Raw genomic sequence first — 21,371 nt, forward strand, 5'->3', positions numbered from 1 at the left:
ATGCACAGCCTCTGGTTTGCACAACATCCAGTTTTGATCCCCATATTACCGCAAGATAATGGAAACCTGTAAACAATATTTCTTGCTTACTCAATTAATTTTTTCTTGTGTTTATCTTCCAGTTCCCATTTGGTCTTGCGGGCGATGTTTAGTTATTTGCTTGGCATTCAACTTGCAGTGATTAACCAATGTACCATTTTTACAATGCTATGCCAGCTGGCCCACAACCAAGCTTTCTGAGATGTGGTGCTGTTTTCCCTTTTTGTTTTCTAAGAAACTTTGGACTAGTTAATTACACCATATAACTTTTAATGTTTCTGTTCACAGTTAAAAAATAGCTACATAATTCACTGCAACCACTTTGGCTTCAACTATGGAAAGAATATTGCACACCATGATGTTATTGGGTGTGCAAACACTCCTGAAGACTGCATAGCTTTGATCTCTCGTCATCCCATAGCAGAGGCATACTGAACACTGCTAAGTTTGCAGATACCACACTGTGTGCCAGGCACATTTACTTCTTCATATTAATGTCAGTGCCATGAAGCCCAAAGGAACAAAGGGCTGCTAGGTAGTGGTTAGATAAAGTGAGGTTTGTATGGCTGTGCTCATTTCTTGTTTTATTTTGTTGGCATAGATGGTGGTTATAACGACGATAAAGCAAACAGGACTGACACATGTCCAAAAGGAGCAAGCATTTGGGATGACTTTAGATCTATTCCCGTAGATTTGTTTTGGCTACCTAGAGAAACTAGTGCGAGTATCTTTTTAATTTTTAAATTTTTTTATATATACTGCAACCTTACTATCATATTATATGGCAGGTGGAAGTAGCTCAGTCAAATATGCAGGCTCGTAAAGTAAACAAAAAATGCGTACATATGCTCAGCAGAACAGTGCTGGTTTAACAGTATCATGTTACGATGTTTTAATGGTCATTGTGGAAAAAAAAAAAGGAGAAGGGTTCGATGCTGCTGAATCGAATATGGAGCAAAAACATTAGCTGCGGGTGACTGAGCGTTCTTCTTTGTCGTCGTCTTTGTCGTCTTCTTCTACGTCGTCTTCATACTCTTCTCCTTTGTCTTCATTGTCTTCGTCTTCTTTGTCGTCGTCATCTTCTTCTTCGTCTTCTCATCCTCGAGGAGCAGGGGGGTCCACGGGCGACGGACCACGCGACGAGTGGTTAGACCTAGCGTAGTATTGCTTTCGCAATAAAACAACTGGCTCATGAGTGTTACTGGAAGCATAATGGGCATGCATATTTAGCATTCCTGTTCCAAATTTTGATGGTGTGGTGCAATGAACTCGATACGAGCTTCTTGGTCAAGGAAGTATTTGCAACGTCCAAAATTACCAAGACCCGGAATGTCTTGTTGGGGGAGCAAGAGCGTGCCATATACAGGGCGTGGGTACAGCGTGAAACATATTAGTTTTAAAACAAAATAAATGAAATGAATTGCAAATTCTGCTAATGAAGTCAGCCGTGCTTTTGTTTGTTGCTGCACATTGGATATGTCTGGTCAAGCTTGTGGTGTTCATCTGGACCTTTGTCCTCCATTTTCATGGAGCCGTTTTTTTTTTTTTGCAGCATGTGAACATGCATTCTTTGGGCTACTACTTATATCACCGGAGCTCATGGCATGTCGCAGGGCAGTGGCTGCATGTTGCTTTAAGGCTGTTTTACACGTTGCTATTTTAAACACAAGGTTCTTTGAAAGATTTCACAATGGCTCACTACACCCCAAAAGCCTTTCATTGGAGGTTGACAAAGCAAAGGGTGAGAAGGTGAGGGTAAGGGGTGGGGTAGCCAGAGCAGCACATGAAACATACCCCAACTTCTGCTACATAGTTTGCACCCAATGTATACTTCGCTGAGCTCATTTCGGCTGAAAAAAAAAATACTTTGCTAGAATATTTGTATTTGCACATAACCTAGTCTGCACACATTACTTAGAATCACATGAGGCGTTTTATGTATAATATGACGAAAACATGCCGTAACGTTATAATGGAAACAAAGAGACCATGCATTGTGTTGTACAGATTGAGCACTTTAATGGCCAGAAAATGAGTAGTTATAATTATAATTTGGCACTGAATACCATGTGAAACAAACCAACATGTGCTATGATACCCTGCTACATCTCTGTATCCCACCTCATGACCATGTCTCGGTAAAATAGCAGGAGTTTTCTTTTCTTCAGGAGTGCTTGGCATATTTCATTATACAGTAGAACTCTGCTATAGTAAACTCAGGTGTATTAAAGCGAAACTTAAGTCCTAGTTTGTCTTCCATAGATGTTTTTTTTTATGGTAAAGGCATTTTTGATAAAAGTCGGTTATAGTAAAGTGCGTCTGGTCACAGTGACGTAGTACTCCTCACGAAGTGACATCATCGCACGTGGGCTGCCAAGGATTGCAAGGCAAATTTTTCTTCTTGAAAAACAAATTAATAACCATGACTGTTTGTTTTTTTTTTTCTTCTATTGGCTTTACCACCAGGCTTACCAGCTTGAGAAGAAGCCAACTTTACATAGGCCTTGAAGCTGTGAGGCAAAGCGCATGGTGTGTGGGGAAAAAACAAAGTAAAGCTGGCTATAAACATGGAAAGAAGGTGGTGCAATCCATTCGGAAAGCAAGAGAGAATAAAAGTGCAGTGAGAATTCGGGCATTAAAGAAACAGCCGAGCAAGGCAGCGATGGAAAGTAGCGGAGGCACGGCGCGTGCGGCTTTGCTGTGCTTGACTGTCACAAGTATTTCTCATATATTGCCTCTTAAACTACAGAAACAGTGGAAGACGACGCCTGTCAAAGAATTTTGAATTTTACTGAAATACCTAATTTATGAGCTATAGCATCAATGATTTTTCAGAATCAGGGCCTCCATATTGTAACATATTTCTTTTGAAGATACCTCAATGGGCCTCCCTGGGCGAAGGTCGTCTTCATTCGATTCCCGCTTTCATTTCAATCCTCGACTCAAAACTTTACTTAATGTTAAGGAAGTGCATTATTAATATATACAGCAATAACTTGTTTTTTACATGGGACTAATTTATTCATGGAAGGTAGCTCAAAATCTTCTTCCTTTCTTCCTATCCCACACTTCACTGCCTTTACCATCCAGGCACTTCCAGTCCTTTACACTGTACAGATTGAAATGTTAGTGTGTGTTCAAGTCCAGGCATATCTCAACCTGCACAAACAAGCTGAGCTCTCCAACATAGGGAGAGTATAATGGGGTTAATGGCTTACTGGATGCCCCTCTATAAATATATCGTATGACATCCTGAAGACATTTAATTTCCGGTATTGAATATTTGCATCTTGTCACTCTGAAATCTAATTTAGTTGTTTTCCGATACCTTTGTAAACTGTCTTGAATAGTTGGTTTGTTTTAGCTGACTCCTAATGCTACAAGTTGTTTATTTAGAAATACTGCAGATCCTATTCAAGATTATTACAGGGAGGGCATAAACATCCAAAACATACAACAAAAGTACAGATCATACAGCTGTGCAAAGGGATGCGGTACCAGTTGTTCAGTTAATTGCGTTCATATAATGGGTTAACAAATAGCATCAGAAAAACTACAAAAACAAACTTTACAACAAAACATGATACGGAATACATTTCAGGACAACTTTTCAAGACTAAAGATCCTCTGCTACACTTTCCTTCCCTTGGAATATAGTTTTTTACCCTAAAGACCGCTGTACGGTTGCTTTTTGACCCACTCCATATGTGTGTGGCCGTACCGAGACGACCGGTCCGGAGGAGCCAAACAATAGCTCTCACACGCATCCCTCGTCCTCAGAAAAGTTGACTCAATCTTGACTTTTCGCCCGCATGAGCTGATCAGCAAGGCGACCGAATTGCAGCTATTGGTTGCCCTGTAAGCGACATCTCCAGCTCCTCCTCCATCTCACCAGGGAAACATGGCTGCCAGCGGTGCGAAGCGAAGTGACAAGCGAAGCGTAGATGGTGGTTGTTGCTTTGCTGCAAAAACCAATAATAATTAGCCCGCATGGTTAATACTAGTGTTCCTATCGACTGTGAACATTTCCCTTCAAGTCGGATCATCTGCCCCACTTTTATCTACGTTGAGCTGAAGAGAATGATCTTCCAATCGACGAAGTGTACGTGACACCGGTGTCACGAAGTGTTTGTGATTATCGCAAGTGTTTCTAATACCCGCGAGGATTTTCATGGGCGACGGCCAGTAACAGTAGTTCACGGTGATTCTGATGTGCACGAATCGGCTTCTCAGCGCATTGAAAAGTGCCCATGCATGTGTCGCGAAAGTGTTTACGATTTGAGCGACTGCCTCCCAGCAGATCAATTAAGGGGAAATGAGAGTGCTCGTTATAATACATGAAGGAAAGAAGCCAACAGTCGGCGAGGCCAAGGAAACGTTGGGGATGGTACTCTGTCTTTTTTTTTTTTAATGATTACTTGGATAATCACAGAAATTAGTAATGTAATCTGTTTAGGGGAAAGATAATTGAACACAAAGTAGAAGAAAAAACAACGTGCCGATGGTGGGAACCGAACCCACGACCTCCGAATGTCGCATCCGGTGCTCTTCCAACTGAGCTACATCGGCCGCTGTCCCCCCTGCTACTTGCTTGGGTATTTATGTTGTCTGTATACGAACCTTGAGAGTGTTCACCAGCGCCACCCTCAATCATAGCGGCGGACGTGGAACGGCCTTTGTTACCGCCAGCGTCACGTAGAACGTGATCAAGAGCGAGGGCGAAAGCTGTGCTAGAACCCTCGCTACCTATGGCTTCAAGACTGCCAGAACCGAGACCCCCGTAAGCTACAAGCAGATCAATTTAGGGAAAATGAGGGTGCTCGTTATAATACCTCCTTCATGCCTCCTAGCAAGGAAGACAACTGTCCATGTTTACAAAGTTCGTCACACACTGTGTTTTCCTAATGCTGAAATTAACTTGGTGACAGCTAGTCTGGAACCCGTTCTATTGGTCGCAGTGACCGCAACAAAAACGAGCACACTACATTGTTGCTGCGACGTGTCGATCACCTGTGCTGATCACGGTCCGTGTGTGTGCTGTGTTTGAAAAATACTGTGTGTGCGCCGAGCCCTTCAACGACGTTAGCTGCACGGCTTTCGGGCTGCTTGCCACTATTCTGCGGTTTGCACTTTGTGCTCATATGTGTGCTCGACGGCACTGTCTAAACTGTGAAAATATCTGTGTACTTTCACGGCAGCTATCACTTCGAGAGTACCTTCCTGTTTATTTTTATTTCCTGCTAGCTATGTGCACCTATGTCTGCAATAAGTATCTGTGCGATGAATTGGTTGACTGAACACAACTTTTATATGTGATGGGCTAAACACTTTATCACCACATCAGGTATTGTTAAAAATAATAATAATTTGATGTGATGCCAAAAAAAAGTATGACGGGAGGTTATGCTTCTGAAAAAAGGCACACCATATGCAACTGTGCCTCATGGTATGGACACTTTGGTGTACCTAAGGCATGTTGAGCATAAAAACATATTTGGTTAAAGAAAAAGAAATTAGGAAATTATTATGATTACAATCTGCTTTTTTCCTGCATAACTTGGGTGAGTTAATTTCATTGGACAACTGCTTAGACAAATAATGTCATGTAGGCTTTGTACTGACATGATGCTGTTATGGAGTTGCACATGTTGCATCCTGTTCTTGTTGTTGCTTTGACAGCTCTACTCTCACCAAACTACATGCCGACTCAGTTTTATCGGTATTGAGCGGCATTTCTTAGCGGCATTTCTTTGCTAAGGTGCACCAATTGAGATATTTCCAATGCCATCAAAATCAGATGTCATCGATGCACATGTCCGTGCCTATTTGCTGCTTTCATTTTGCTGTGACGCCCATGATTACTTGCCTGCTGAGTGATATTGATGGTGGGCATGTGTCAACCGTATGTTTTTTCAACAATGTAGGACGCATTACACATTTCTGTAGTCCTTGTTGCATTTGCTGCTCGCCTAAATTTGTTAGCACCTTGCACAGTGATCAACTGGGCTTTCTGGTACACATATCAGTTCGCATTTGTTATATGGCCACCACTGTACATGGTCTCGTACCACATTTGCAAAGGTTAATTACCCTATCGTTTCATCGTGTTGAGCATTATCACATGTTTATTGGTTCTATAATGCTGATGTTGATTCATTCTGAAAGCTCTGAGGCATGGATGTAACATCTGACTTGTGGACACTGAGGTCACATGTAACTTAATTTGTGATTTGTGTGTATATTGTGTGTGTAATTTGTGTGTGTAATTTGTGTGTATATTGTGATTTCTAGAGAAAAAATTACAACTGGCATAGCTCTTGAATCTGTGGAATCTGTGTAACAGCACTGACAAATGCAACATACATTCTTCACGTCACTGAAGAGGCGTATTGAACAGAATTCTAAATAGTAATGTTGATGAAGCCAATTTTTTAGGCCTCTCTCTAGAGTGCAAGCAGATGCCGGAAGCAAAGGTTCTGTCGTAGATGAAAAGGCTGCAGAATATCTGCTAGTTTGTTTAGGAGAACATTGTTACATGTTGTTGTATGTATTTCCAATGTGCAATGTGACCAAAGTGGACATCTGTTTTCTTTGCATAGCAACCTTAAATCTACACCTCAAGTATATATGACCTGGCAAAGCATGACATGGTCCATGATATGCAGAACACATTAATATAATGTGCCGAGTAATCAATCCTTTGCATATCACGGTGGTGCAGCCCAGGGTTTGGTTCTGGGGAGAGCAAAAGGGCTTTCTTTTAACCAAAAAAAAGGAATAGAAATGATTTTCTTGTTTACTTTTTATTTGTCAAAAAATACCATGCGCATTGTTGTTGAGCAATAAATGGCAAGGTAAATGTTTTAACTTAACTCATGCTTTGCATACAACGGTTCTGTGAGCAATATTCATATCTAATCATTTTTATATTTAGCTTACAATATTATAGCTTGAATAATAGTGTTCTGTTTCCAAGGTCTCTATATCTTGATTTGAAAAATGACGAGAGGGAAATTTTACTTGCTGGAAGGCTTCAGAAGGGGGGGGGGGGGGGGAGAGGTGTGGAGTGCAGCTGATCAGCTTCCACCATATCAGTTAAGATCACAGCTGTATCACGACCGTTTCACTTGAAGCTGATCCCAAGAGGAAAGCTTACCAGTCTTTATGCCGGCAAATCATCCATACCAAGTATCCCAACTAAATTTAATCAAACTTTAAATTAGGTAGAGTAGTCTAGGCTAGTGAAACCAACCGAAAACTATTCAAAGTTCATTGCCTTAATCTCCAATGGCTTTCCATTTGCCATGTTTTTCTGCAGTTAGTAAAGAGTAATTAGTGACTTCTTTATTTATTGGCCCTAGGAGCAAAGCATCAATTCTAAAGTTGTAGATAGTGTTGAAAAACAGCTACCCGCAATGTTTGCATCACGGTTTGGTTTCCATAGCTTTATTCACTGGCTTCCAAATCAAGCTATTGTATGACTAGCTGCTCACACGTATCTCTCACCCACACCATGGAGAGCACTTCTGAACAAAAGCCGATTTTATTGTCTGAGCCACATTTCTGAACATTGAAGTGGGATTTCTGTTATGCAGACGCTTTCTTTATTGGACTTGCTGCCGTTTAAGATTGTGAAAAGAAAAATTATGCAAAATAAAAGCACCTTGGTGCAAACATCTGTCAGTTGTTTTGGAAGGCAGTTTACTACATCCTTATTGATACTAATTGTTCTTGAAGCCAATAATTTAAATGTTAACTATATAGTCCTAATCATTATAAGGTTCAGTAATGAAAACCAGACTAGGCCAGGCAACTATCAACAGCCTGCGGCTGGATTAATTCACTGGGCTAGGGCACATCGACTTTTTGAAAGCTAGGACACCTGATATATAACACTCCATGGTCTCTCTCTTTTTTTAGTTGTTTTAATGTAGCCACCTTTTGTTTTAAGTATATCACACAATATGCTAGTATTTGATTTCGGGAACTCTAGGATTAAAAGAATGTGTTTTATTACACAAGCATTTCTCAAATGAAAATTAATTGTACTTACCCAACACCAATGCTTTCACAAAGCAGCAGCACAAAGAAAGCCCTGTGGAACAAACATGTAGTAACAACAGGGCAAACTGCAGCTAATGTAAATACCTTAATTGCCATCCTGGGCAATAGTTACCTTGGCTCTATTCTCACATAGTAATAGTTATTTATGTTTCATGCCGAAATGCTCATGCTTTAGCTTGCATGTTATAGCCCTGAACTGCATCCAAGAAATCAATCATTTGGGAGTGAGCTGTTTTTTTCTTCATGCAATGCCGTTGAGTCTTCATTTCCTTTTCACACCTCTGCCCCATATTTCATTTTAATTTTCCTTTAGGGGCATGTGGTGGAAGTCGAAAGAGAGCTTGCATTTTTTCACACTTGGGGCTATTCATTGTTAGATCCTTTTTCATAATTGGTATCTATCCCGGGTTGCGCTGGTTCAGGCTTCACTACATTTTTTTTTGTAGCCCTTTTTTGTATATGTACATGCCCGAACCGTCATATTCCTTTTTTAATGTTTCAGCATTCGGGACTTTAACGCCTGGTGAATTTCGCCATTGCAGATTTTCGTCTTTTATCATCACTGGACACATATACCTTGGCATCAATGAGACCGGTGCGTGCTACTGTTGCTATTATAATTCGGCTGACTTGGGCCCACAAAACAATAAAGCAAAATGGCTTCAATAGCAGTAGTCGTGCTCATGGGTCGTCGAACTATGAATGTATGTTCATTCGACAGTGCTCAATTTAAATTCGGTGTAGAAACATCTAGATAAATCAGCGAAGAGTACATACTGGAAAAGTTAGAAAAGTGGACAGACGATTGCGGCGGCAGCTACGAACCGTCCGAGCAAAGGCCAATTCAAATTAGCAGAGGTGGCCATGTAAGCACTCAAGAACTCTACTGAAGCGCTACTCATTTGGCAGCTGACGAGAGCCCATGAGCACAGCAAAAATATGGTGATCCCAAGGCAAGGGAACTGCCGAGGTGCCGAAATCGGTAGCATCCCGCAGCACTGGTTGCGCGCCAGCTTTGAATCTCATTTGAGGGAGCATGTTATTGGACAGAAGGCGATGCCTGGGCGTGCCAATCAGGACACTGGAACCCTCTGGCTGACCGGCAGTCGGCAGAACGACCGTACAACACCCCTTCCGCACCACGTCTGCAAACGGACAGAAAGCGTGCGGACCGCAGGCTTGCGGAACTGGTCGAAAAGCGACCGTACAGCGGCCTGAAGTGACCACTGTTTGTCCTCTAATGCCCATGCCCATTTCTTCTTGATTTTCACGAATGTCATTAACTTAAGTTATTCCTCTTACCCACTTTGCACGCTTCCGATCTCCTAACGTTAAAAATTCTATTTTCGTTTCATAGCCCTCTGCGCTGTCCTCAACTTAAGTAGAACCCTTTCCATTAGCCTCCATGTTTCAGCCCCATGGGTGAGTACAGGTAAGATGCAACTGTTGTATACTTTCCTCTTGAGCGATACCGGTAAGCTCAGAGTCATAATCTGCAAGCGCTTGCCAAATGCACTCCATCCCAGTCTTATTCTTCTTGTTATTTCCTTTTCATGGTCTCGATCAGCAGTCACTACATCCTAAGTAGACATACTCGCCTACTACTTCCAGTGCTGAGGTGTTCACTTGATAGGTCGCAGCCACCTGTTTACGCAATTCCATCAACATGCAGATTAAAAGAAAATTTTTTTATCGAGTGGGGAATTGCACAGCACTGGGATTCGAACGATAGCTCTCTTTGCACGTGATTGATTGATTGATTGATTGAAACACGTTTTTATAGAAAGCCCCGAGTCACTGTGTACTTTTGCTTCTTGGATCTGTGCGGGCATCTGGCTCCACCACAGTCACGGCAGACGAGGCGGGTGCTGGTTTGACTGTCTTCGACAGCTGCCATCAAGCTTGGCTATGGGAACTCTCCGAGCTTTGCCCAGAGCATAGCAACGGCCGCGTTGTGGTGGCATAAAGGCGGATGTTCTGCCTCTATGACACCGCTGCCGCCACATTATAATCCTGGCGCCATCTGCCACTTCACTTGTTCTCAGTTATTTGATCGTGCATTGGTTCAGATTTACCTAGATGCTGCAGGCTTACATTTCTTGTGTTTTATCTCTGCTCCTTTAAATTTATGGTTGCGATCTGGAAATTCATCTGTCGAAAACCACTTGATATATTTTTCAGAGGTGCACCTTTCATAAAAAAAAAAGAAGATATGATGTGCCCTTCTGCTTCAGTCTCAGACTGAAGAAAGCCATGAGGACAACAGAAAGAATGAGGGTGGAGGGCGGAGGGCGGGGGGTATTTTGCCATGCTACTGCACTGGGTGCCACTGACCTTAGTCACTGCGGACTACAAATATTCTAAAACACTATACTTGCAAGAGAAGGGGAAGGGGGTTACAGGGTCAGGTGGGTGAACGAAATTGGGAAGTTTGTGGGCATTGGTACAGCTGACATAGGGTGGGAATCCATAACTGGAGGAGAGGGCTACGTCCTTCAGTGGGTGCATTTAGAGTGCTGATGCTACTGCTGATCATCTTGATGTCAGTAAGTAAGTGACCAGTGTTTTGATTGCAGAAACTGTTGCGTGGCGCTCTTGCAAACAAAAAAAGTGCCCCCTCCCCCCTCTCCTTCTTCCAGTTGTAATGTTATTAGAAACTAGTGCAGGCACAAGGTTTGCCTTTAGGAATCAAATGACAGGGGTACATTTGGAAGCAAGACTTTGCGTCATGGCAGCATTTGATTCCAAATAGAAGACGGGCTACATATGTATTGCTTTCGATTAAATGCAAGATATCTTTTAGAATCTTGAAGAAACCATTTAGCGTGCCTTTGTTACTTGGACCAGTGTACTATATTCATTTGAAGATGAGTACATTGCATGCATCCGAGCAGTACGGATCATGTCCTGGAGTAATCCAGGCAGTGTTTACACTTGAACAGAGGCTTTCTGCCTTCTTTATATTTTGCAGAAAAACGTGCTCTCAAAAGATGGAATCTGATGCTGCAGCCTTATCAAAAATGGTGACAACCACCTGCGTCAATGCAAAGACCCCCTCCCTGGCCAGCTGCAAGCTATGCCTGCTCGTCTCTTCCCAGACACCAATAGCTCCTCTGTATAACCACTGCACGAAGGAACCTGGCTGCATTCATGGAACCACCTAGGCAGCCTCCACACTTGAACAGAGGCTACTAGCTGCCTTCTTTGTGCAATATGGGTGCGTATCATACATCTTTAATTGTAGAGTGTCCTTTTCAGTTCCTGAATTCCTTTGTTAGTGATCGATATGAGTAACACACCTTATACAGCAATAAAAAAAAAAAAAACTTGTAAAGGTCATGAATGATTTGAGTGCACTGTTTGACACAAAACAAAGTGCTGGATATAGAGATTGGGCTAAAAACTGAAATTCAATCTGTCAGTACCTTGATAGCTTTTAGCAATAAAAGGTTTGAGAAATTTTAAGCTGATATTGTGATGCTGAGAGTGAGAAAGGCCCTCGCTGACATGAAAACAATACATAAAACAGTGAAACAGGAAAATATTTGCCTCACAACTACACCAAAATACAGTGAAAAGAATAACCTCGAAATTAAAAGCATCCCTCAAGCACCGGGCAAAAATCAGTTTCAACAATGGCAACTAACGTGTTTCGTACATAAGTTGCGATCATGATTTCACCTGAGTATTCTAGAATAATTTTTTTAATCGACACTAGGTGACAGGAGGACAAAAGTCTCCTTTTTTTTCACTGCAACGTCTACAGCATAAGTAAAAACCTTGGACACTTACTGTACATTTATTCTATTCAGTGCAAACATATCTCTGTGTTGGAGACCTGTCTAAAGAAAGGAGAGTTACCCTGCTTGCTACGCAGCACTATTCTTACCAAGAGACAGCACTGCACGAAGAGCACTGCTGTTTTATTACCAGTGGAAGAAATTATCAACAACTCACTGTTTTTAATACCATGGAAGCACTTTTTATTCGACTCAAGATTGACATCATGTAGGTGTGCATAAGCCAGTTTGTATCTGATATTTAAACAGTTTTGATTCCTCTGATGTCTCTTCAGAACCTCTTAGTAACATAGTCGGTGACTTTAATTTTGACTGCCCCAATTATGTGTTTTTACTTTGTTTCATAACCATGGCTGTAATATTCACTCTTTTTATTTTGTTGTATCTACTCTTCATAATTATAGCATTGCTGTAAGTATATTGATCGGTACAAAAATGTTTCCAACATTGTTTCGCACTTCAATCTGGTAATGAAACTAAAACAGTGTTCTTGCGTTTCTTTAAAGTTAAAGGCGACACCATTGCACCCGAAGGCGACACTGTTGCACCCACTCTTCTCACGGCAGCAGTAAGTTGTCTGAGCAGTTTAGGCCTGAATTCAAATGTTCATATTGCCGTATTCCTAATCAATCTCGTGGCGTCATCATGCTACCGGACTGGATTACCAGACAATTTAGCTGGCCTTAGCCATGCTTGTGACCCCTGTGGTTCTTCGTCTTCCTCCCTCAAGCTTCCGGCTGTCTTGCCCACATCCTTTTACGTTGAATAAACCTGCCTTCTGAGAAAACCTACTTTGGCTTCTCTGGCTGTTTGACGGTGACATTTGGTGGAGCTGTACCGGGTAATTTCCTGTGTACGCTGACTTCGAAGGCACCTTTGAAGCCAGTTCCTAGTGCATGGATACAACACATGTCCACAAGGCGAGCCGTCGCCTGCGAGGCTTACAGCCTGAGTTCAGCGCCCTGAGAACACCTCATTACCTTATCTCTCGCCAACACCTAGTGCCACCACAAAGCTGTGGTTTTATGTGGTGGTTTTTGTGCAGCCAGTAAGCCTTGCCATAGGCCTGCCACCTGCATTTTTTTTTTCTGTTTTGCGCCGTTCGTCAGAACTTGGTCGCTTGTTCATGCCATTCACGCATGCGGACAGGAATTTTTGTTTCAGATAATCTTATTGCTAAGTTCATGCGAGATCCGACTATCAATGCAGCCAGCGATGGCACCAAGAAGAAGCTAAAGCAATTTTCACTGTAGGAAAGAGTAGCCATTTTGCAAAACATTGACGCAGGGAGAAAGCAAATCGGCCTCTGCAGAGAGCTTGGCATTAGCCCATCAATCGCCGCAATCATTTTGAAAGGCTGCAACAAGATTGTCAAGCTTCACTCTAAACACTGAAAATAAAGTTGTATCGAACTCTGTGTTTTATTACGCATGAATAAAGTCCGCACTTTCATTGCTCGGTGCAACGACATACATGATGAGGTGCTGCGCGAAGTGAGTTTTAATTGGAGGTGTGTGCTGCACTCATCAGTAAAAAATGATTTCTTCAAATAGAGCAGGTTTCAAGTTAGTGCAACATTTTTATTTGAGCTTTCGCTTGTCTACCTACGTGTCTACCGCCAAGGTATGTCATTTTCATACCTAGCTGCTTGAGCACTGGCTTATAACTGCAAGTTTTCATTGCAACAACAAAACAACGAACGGTTTTAAGTGGTCTCCTGCGATTCTTTATATCGAGATTTGAATGTACTTTGTACGAGTGAGCCATAACCAAGAGTGTATGCAGTTGATCAATTTCCGATTTTCTAATTTGGGCCGGTAAAGGGACACTGTGACACTTTAACCAACAGATAGCAATCATCGCTAAACGCGACGGTTCATATCGAAATGATACCTGAATAATCAGAAATGGAACTACAATCAGAAGTACAGTTAAGCCTTACCTCTCTTTTCTTTCTTTAATAAACGTTTTTCTAGGGAATGGTGACTCACATTGCTTTTGTGCGAGGAAGCAGAAGGAACTGCGTGATGATTCAGCCATGCCTTTTTGACAGAGCCCTATAGAAATTGCCTTAGGAACGAACTGCACCTAGTCACAGTCACGAAAATGCTTTGAGGAAAATGTTTCCTTTAATCGACTTGAATTTATTTCTGTTCTTGGCAATGTTGCATTGTGCCGCGAGTTCTTGACATTGCGAGACACGATAGAAGACCACATCGTTGTTCCCACAGCTGTTCGTGCATACGAATACATGCAGAGTAGCATTGTATCGGGTGCACAATACTTAGTTGACATGTTTTGTACGTACATAATGCACGCACGATGAAAAGCGCATGCCAAAAGCTCTCAGATGGCTCTAAATGCATCCGGCGCCTCACAGTGTGTCACAATGGACGGAGAAGCAAGGTTGATCTCTCTGCTTTATTCCTCTGTAGCAGTCGCGCGGGAGATTGAATTGCGTGCTTTCAGTCCGCGATTGCGAAGGTGTTTATTGCTAATCAAAAAAATAATTTCACAGACGTGATGAACAAATAATCTGCTTAAAAAGTCTAGAGTATTAGCACATTTGAAAACCGCTGCAGTGTCCCTGCAACCCTAGAACGGCAGCAGAATTCAACTGAGAAGCTTGCTCTTATGCCGTGTCAGTTGCATGGGCTATGCAGAAACCTAACACGTTCGCTGCGTCGTGACTCACAAGTGGGTCACTCAAGAGCGATACAGCTATGCTGGAACAGATATCGATGTGTTTCCCACTGTGTGGACACAGTGTGCTTCAGCAGTAAATATGCACATGTTTTTCAGTTTGATTTATTAGATGACGGCGCAGAATTATTCAGCGATATAATTTTTTCTGCAATGCATGAGAGGCATAGCAGCAACTGTGGTGGCTATAAATGATGTCAGGTGGTGGCATATGAATGTTATCAGGTGGTGGCATGGCAAGTGTTAAAGTTATGCACTAGGCACTTCTGTGCACATCCTTTGTATGTACGGACATGCACGACAGCAACAGACATTTGATCAACGCTCATTTGTTGAAGAGCTCAGCTGGGAAAGTAGTTTGTCCCATTGCGAGTAACTTGGCCCTTGTAATAAAGCCTTGTGGCCTCATCATTGTGTTTGCCTTTTTTGTGGATTTGCGAAAATCTTGATCGACTGTCAAATGTGTTATTGTGCAGAACAAACCTGAGTAATAGTGAGTGGAAGAAGAGGATTTCCTGGGATACACGGCAACCCAAACACCTTGGAATTTACTTTGTAGCCATGGTGTTCAACACTTTGAAAGGAAAGACCATCATTGGCTCATAGCTACAGGATGTCACCATTGGTTGAATCTCGCATCCAAACTTATTGGCTGGCTAGTTGGTGAAGCATCTTGTGAAGAACTGAACTGTGTTCATTGCTCTTCTTGTCTGGTGTGTTTGCGCAGTTCTTCACAAGATGAATCTTCCAGCCAAAGGTGAGCCAGTGCACACGGCAAGTGGCGAAAGTTATCGTTGATGGGATACCCACCATCTTCTCATATATGTAATTGGTTCCTCGCTGTTTTCTTCCATATGCTTCTGTCTCACTGACAACATGCCAGAAGTAATTAAAATGGATAGTGGATTCTTATAAAATATGATGACGCCAGGTGAAGCAACTTCATCAGCAATGCATGGGGCCAAGATATTAAAGTGATAACTTTTGCAATAAATGCAAGTTTCAGATAAGCTACAGAAACTATGAAAAATGCCTTGCACCTTTTTTCAGTGAGTTGATGAAGCGGTCTGGGAAGTGTGTCCCACCAGTGTGCCACACCACACCCAAGCAAAGCAACAGGTGACCCATCAGTGGACTGTAGCCGAAGAAGAGGAAGTGCGAGTGTTCCATGAAGAAAGAAGACGCTGATGCGGGCAATCCTTTCTGTGTTCTGGGTATCTCCTCCGTCGCTCTCATTCCTGCTGCCACCCTGCTGACCTGTGGTCGCTGTCATCGTCCCGTCCTCTGGGTAGGACGTGACATTTGGTGGAGTCGCTCGGTACAAATTCCATGCAGCGCAGCTCTACATGTAATTCGAGCCCAGTCTTAAGTCCAGGCTGCCGAATTTTCTTAGTCTGCTACAGCACCTGAAAGCCGCGCCAGGCGACGTCAACAAGGTCAAGCTCTGGAATTCGGACTCTTGCCTGAGGGGAAGACCACCAGGGCTAACGTCACCATGGCCTTCCAGCTGCAGAAAACCAACAGGGGCAACTCACATGTATCCAGACTTCAAAAAGGGGGCAACGCAGCTGATGTGTTAAATAATGGCTGGTTTGCTTTGTGGTTCGAACTGCGATAATGAGGGCATAAAAAGCTGCTAATCTCTGAAAAGCAGCATGTGCTTGTCCCATCGTATTCCTGTTGTTGAAAGGGGCAAAAAATGTTGGGTAGCTTACATTCTTTCGTGACAGCAATTAACAGGTTTCTTGTCATATATTGTCACTGTCAAGCATTTTGCCATTAGCAGCTTTGCATATTTTGTGCGCGTTCTGTATGAATTACTACATGAATACCGATAGGCATTAGGATCCAGGGTAGAACAAGAGGAAGCAGATAGCTACACAGTATGAAAGAAAACTGAACAAGGGTTGGCCTCAGTTCATGAGCCAGCCAACATTTTGACAAGGGGACTTGCCTTAGCCTGGGTAGCATGGTCATAACTAGCACAGTTTAAATGTGCTTCTTCTTAAGGACAGAAGCAAAGGAGGGAGGGAGGGAGAAGCAGGATAAGGAATAAGGGAATGTTTCGTTGGGTATGAATTTCGGTGAATCTGAAACCAGTGGTCCTGCCATCTGAAAAAAAAAAAATGGAAGGATGGCAGCAGCAAGGAAAACTACAATGCGATGTAGGTGTTGAGTCAGTGTGAAGCAGGTTTGATGCCGGCAGACATTGCTTGAAAGGTACCAGGCACTCCAAAAGGAGCTGATTAATACAGCTTCAGCGGAATAGTTAAGAGGTTTCCAGAGGTCTTTAAGTGTTCGCATAGGCTAAGAATGTTGTCACTTGCGAGTGTCCAATGAGCGGGCGCACCAAGAATGCCCCGATGACGTCATTGGGATGGGAGCACATGGGGAGGGGTTTTGACTGGTTTCGAGTGGTCGCCAGGAGCAATTTTTAATTAGTTGTAAGCTCCAAGCAGAGCTTTTAAATTTGATTGAATATTCTCGAAACCACCCCCGTGGATTTCTTGCAATAGAATATACATGTGGATAAAATGGGGCTCCGCCACTGTTGCCCCGATCTTAGCTGTTGCTAGGTAAAGTTGGGATGCAGTTTTCTTGAGCTCCACCACCAGCTGAGTGTCGCATACCACTTTTGCTCACAAATCTACGCAAAGAAGCAGTAATAACGCATTTTCCCGACGTCGGCGGCAGGCATAAGCTGCCTTGGCTTGCACGCTGGCAGGCCGCGTCGCCAGCACGGCGGTTGGCACCACCTCAAGACACGGAAAGACCCTTTTTACGTCACCGTGACGTTGGCGCTCTTCGCGCTCAAATTTTTTGTCGTTGGCCGCCGGTGCGTGGGGGTGGACGACGAAACAAGACAGGTTTCCATTCCCGCTCAGTGTTTCATAGGCGGTATTCCCCTCGCCTTCGACTCCCCGCTTCCTCAAAATCCCTGTGTCTCTCTTTTGGGGCTTTCTTTTTTCTCGTGCCTTCTGCGAATCCTCACCGTGCAGTAGCAGCTCTTAGTGGTACTCCCTCGCCCTTCTCCCCGTACACTATGCTCTCTCCATGGTTGCGCTTTTTGTTGGTGGTGGTATTTTTTTTTTTTTCGTTTTCACGCTTCTTCCTACGCGCCGAAGAGAAGGAGCTGAACATTGGCCCAGGAGCGTTTTGGATTTTTTATTGCACCTCGTTTTTCCTACACCGCTCTACGCCGCCCTACGCATCTTGCGGACGCCGGTGAGCGACCGCGACCAAAAGGCATCGAAGCGGCGCCGATGGCGGCGGAGTGACCGTTTGTCTCCTGATGAGGCGCCCAAGCCCCCTCCCCGCCACCCCCTTTTGCAACTTTTTTTTAACCAAAGCAATACCCTTCTTTAATTTTGGGTACAGAATAACTGTTGTCGCTGTGCAGGCAGTTAAAGTCTACATTTAATGTATTGATTTTTCCATTCTTCCTCTATTATTCTACCCATATGGTGCTGTCGCGACCGAAGCGTGGCGATCATAGCTTTGTTCTTGCCTAGATCGTCTGTCTTTCTGTGCTTAAACTTTACTATCTGTGATTGCGCAACATGTTTATGTGCCTTGTTTGACGCATCATATGCAGTGACTTTGCTTAGTTGCATAGATATATTGAAGACTTGTACGTATATTTAAATGTCATGTTGCGAGGTTTTGTGCATACATATAGTGAAGTTTGTTTCCAGTGGTAATTTTTTGCCCTTATCAAGTTGTATCATCTCATTTATAATATTATATCTTCGCATTTGTATGTACATATGTTTCGGAACTCTCCTGCTTTTTCTGTGCGCTCTTTGTTGCGACTATAATTTCACTTAAATTACCCACAGTTATACGACCGGTGACAGGTGTTCCTGTGCAATAAATGGAAAAAAGGACAGCGTCATTGGCCGTTGGACGTGTACAAAAATGTAAACAAGCGTCTTGGATGACAGATTCAGTAAAGCATTTCCTGTCAAAGTCTTCATTTCTTGGCCTTTACGTTTTCATATCAGCGGTACGCACTGCTTTGCTGGTTTCGAACTGATATAGTTCTAGATTTCGTTTAATATTTTCTGTACTTATTCAACAGACAGAATCAGGGAAGCATTGATGTCAGTTATTTCTGCCACAATGTTTGTCACATACATATATGTTCTTTTATAATAAAGTTAATATTTTACATTTGTCTTGGCAGTGCATACTTCGTGGTATTCAAGAATTCGTTTGCAGCACCTAATACACAATGGCTATTGGCTGGAATTAATCATATTTGATCCATCGACAAATTCTATATGGAGGAGGACGCGCTGCAATGTGAGCCCCCCCCCCCCCCTCCCCCCCGAACAAAATTTCTGGCTACGCCACTGGTACAAGGCACCAATGCGGTGTGCTGTGACTATTTCATCCCCACTGATTTTAGTTTTTATGAGCTCGTCCGATAGCCAACGATTTTCACTTTCGCAAGTTATGACCGAGCCCTGACAAACATTTTTCAGCAACTACGGCTCGCTTTTCAAGTGAGGTAGCTCCAGCTTTGAAAAGATGTTGTTATTGTTTTGCGATACGCTGCAAACGGGCTGTGAGTAGGCTCCCCTTCTTCGTAAATCCTTGGTTTGGTTTGGCTCGGCTTGTGGGGTTTAACGTCCCAGAGTGACTGGCTGTGAGAGACGCCAAAGTGGAGGGCTCCGGAAATTTCGACCACCTGAGGTTCTTTAACATGCACTGACATCACACAACGCACGGGCGCCTTGCTTTTCGCCTCCATCGAAAAGCGGCCGCCGCCGGGACTCGATTCCGCTTCCTTGGGTATATCAGTCTAGCTCCCTGACCACTGTGCCACCGCAGCGGGACAAAGTTAACTACACGTTCAGAATTAGGCGTGCATCTGGCAACTACTGATCGCACTGCATACAATAAATCGGTCAGGAAAGAAACACTCGTGACTTCCCAAAACGTATGTGTGCTGTGAAGTGGTCGTATTGACTAAAAAGGTTACCATTGCGTATGGTTCACAACTACGTCAGTCAACATATGTCTTGTCACAACTGAAATGTGCACTGAAAGCTATCTTAGCCTTGGCTACCGGCGTTGCTATGCGCAACTTGTTTACGTTTGAGCTTTAGACAACAGCGCGAAAACAAGAACCATGCACGAATAAACTTAGAAACAACAAAGCTACCGCTGGCGCTGTCAATTAGGGGGTGTTTCTTCGCCAATCTCGTTATATCACGATGTTCTTCACGGTCAGTAACCGATGCATGCTCGTACAGAGATATTAAGTGACTCGACTATCATCATCTTCCATGGCATGCAACTTAGATGTAAGGTGTGCAAGTTTGTCCCGCCATTGACCGCGCAAGGTTCCAACACTGCGGTGTGTAGAAGATTCGATTGCTTTCGTTTTCTTCTCATACTGTATGCTTCACAAGCCCGCATGAAAATTATATCATTAATTTGTTTACAAGTGTTCGACAGATCTTCACTTAGGGAAGTTGGGCTGGAGCGCGGGAGAAGCTGCACCAAGCTGGTGAAGCAAGCGCTGTTCGGCGGGTACCGATCGAGGGCGATAGCAAAAGCGAACGCGTAACAGTGGCAGCGTACGTGAAAAATATCGGAAATAATAAAAAAGGTTAAGCGGCATTTTTTCTGCTTAGGCCTTGATTCACCTACCGCGTTTTATAAGTCACTTTACCAATGAACATATCGCATATGTGAACATATCCACAGCATCTGCTGCTGAGCCAGTGCCAGCGTCCATAGAAAATGCATGGTAACTTTCAGAAGCTCTAGCGTGTCTAATTGCAGTGTTTTTGTTTTAGATAATAGTGAAAGTGTTGCGGGCAGATTTTATTTCTAACGTTCTATTTTTTTAATCAGAGATAAATATTCCTAAAAATGCGTTTTTAGGTACGTTGGTCTTCCTTGTTATTTCGTAAAAAACTAGACCAAATATAAAACATTTCATCGGCAACATTTCCTTCCGTTCTTTCTTGATTGATAACTCGCAATTTTTTATCCATATCGAACCTATGGTTGGCATTTGACAGGTTCTGAAAGTTGTGTATTTTCTGTGGGAATTCGAAATTCGCGCCCAAATTATTTATTTGCGTAATGGCTCCATCTAGTGTCAAATTGTTTTCACAATAGTATATCTATCACCAACCTCTTGCTTGTCAGTGTTCGTGCGCGCACGTTTTTCACAGAACTTGTACAAACTTTAACATTTTTTTGCCTTTTATCTTGCATTGGCTGTATTTTGAAAATATTGTCCCTTTCCACTTCTTGATCGCCCTTTTCCCGGAAGCCAACAAAAACAAGTGGGACCCAAGGCACAGTCAAAAAGACCTCCATCCCCCACGATCTCATGATATGACGTTGTTCGCACCACAGCACAAGGGGTTCACAGAGTCACTTGTGTCCTGTGGGAGAACAGCATTATTCCCTCCCCAATGCAGGTATGCAGTGACTCAGGTGGGTACAACTGAAGAAAAAGAGGGCTTTTGTGCCCATGACGAGGGAAGTGGGGTCTTGAACTCTAATAACCTCGCACCCTTTCTCCAACTTCCCCCTTCACACATCCACACGAAAAGCGAACATCCACTCCCCAGGGCAAGTGAACAGAATCCTGTCTCCTTCCTTTCCTGCATAGCCCTTGGCAGGGCCAGCTGAAAAATTATTCCAGCGAGTACTATCGAAATAATCAGGTTGCAAAGGCCCATATAGGCTGACAGCTATCTCCCCAAAACTAAGGGTGAAAGAACCATCACTTTCTTT

The 21,371-nt window shown here is 43.2% G+C and overlaps 1 protein-coding gene across 4 annotated transcripts in view; it reads left to right on the forward strand.

Moving 5' to 3' along the window:
* The window catches only part of LOC146173272 (uncharacterized), a 25,013-nt gene extending 6,292 nt beyond the window's left edge, over nucleotides 1-18,721 (forward strand). For 2 of the 4 annotated variants that reach the window (XR_014702227.1, XR_014702228.1), the window contains exons 3-4: nucleotides 11,075-11,320; nucleotides 15,657-18,721. Coding sequence is in view for 2 of the 4 variants with exons in the window: in XM_084584775.1 (XP_084440901.1) it covers nucleotides 11,075-11,130 (56 nt within the window). In the remaining 2 variants the exon portion in view is untranslated. Of the gene's footprint in view, nucleotides 1-8,605; nucleotides 8,667-11,074; nucleotides 12,681-15,656 lie in introns of those variants that run through there. The other 2 variants (XM_084584775.1, XM_084584776.1) reach the window with 2 other exon arrangements.
* The last annotated feature ends 2,650 nt before the right edge of the window (nucleotides 18,722-21,371 follow it).

This window comes from Amblyomma maculatum, chromosome 11 (assembly GCF_055883805.1).
Source record: "Amblyomma maculatum isolate TAMU_Amacu chromosome 11, ASM5588380v1, whole genome shotgun sequence".
Lineage (NCBI taxonomy): Eukaryota > Metazoa > Arthropoda > Arachnida > Ixodida > Ixodidae > Amblyomma > Amblyomma maculatum.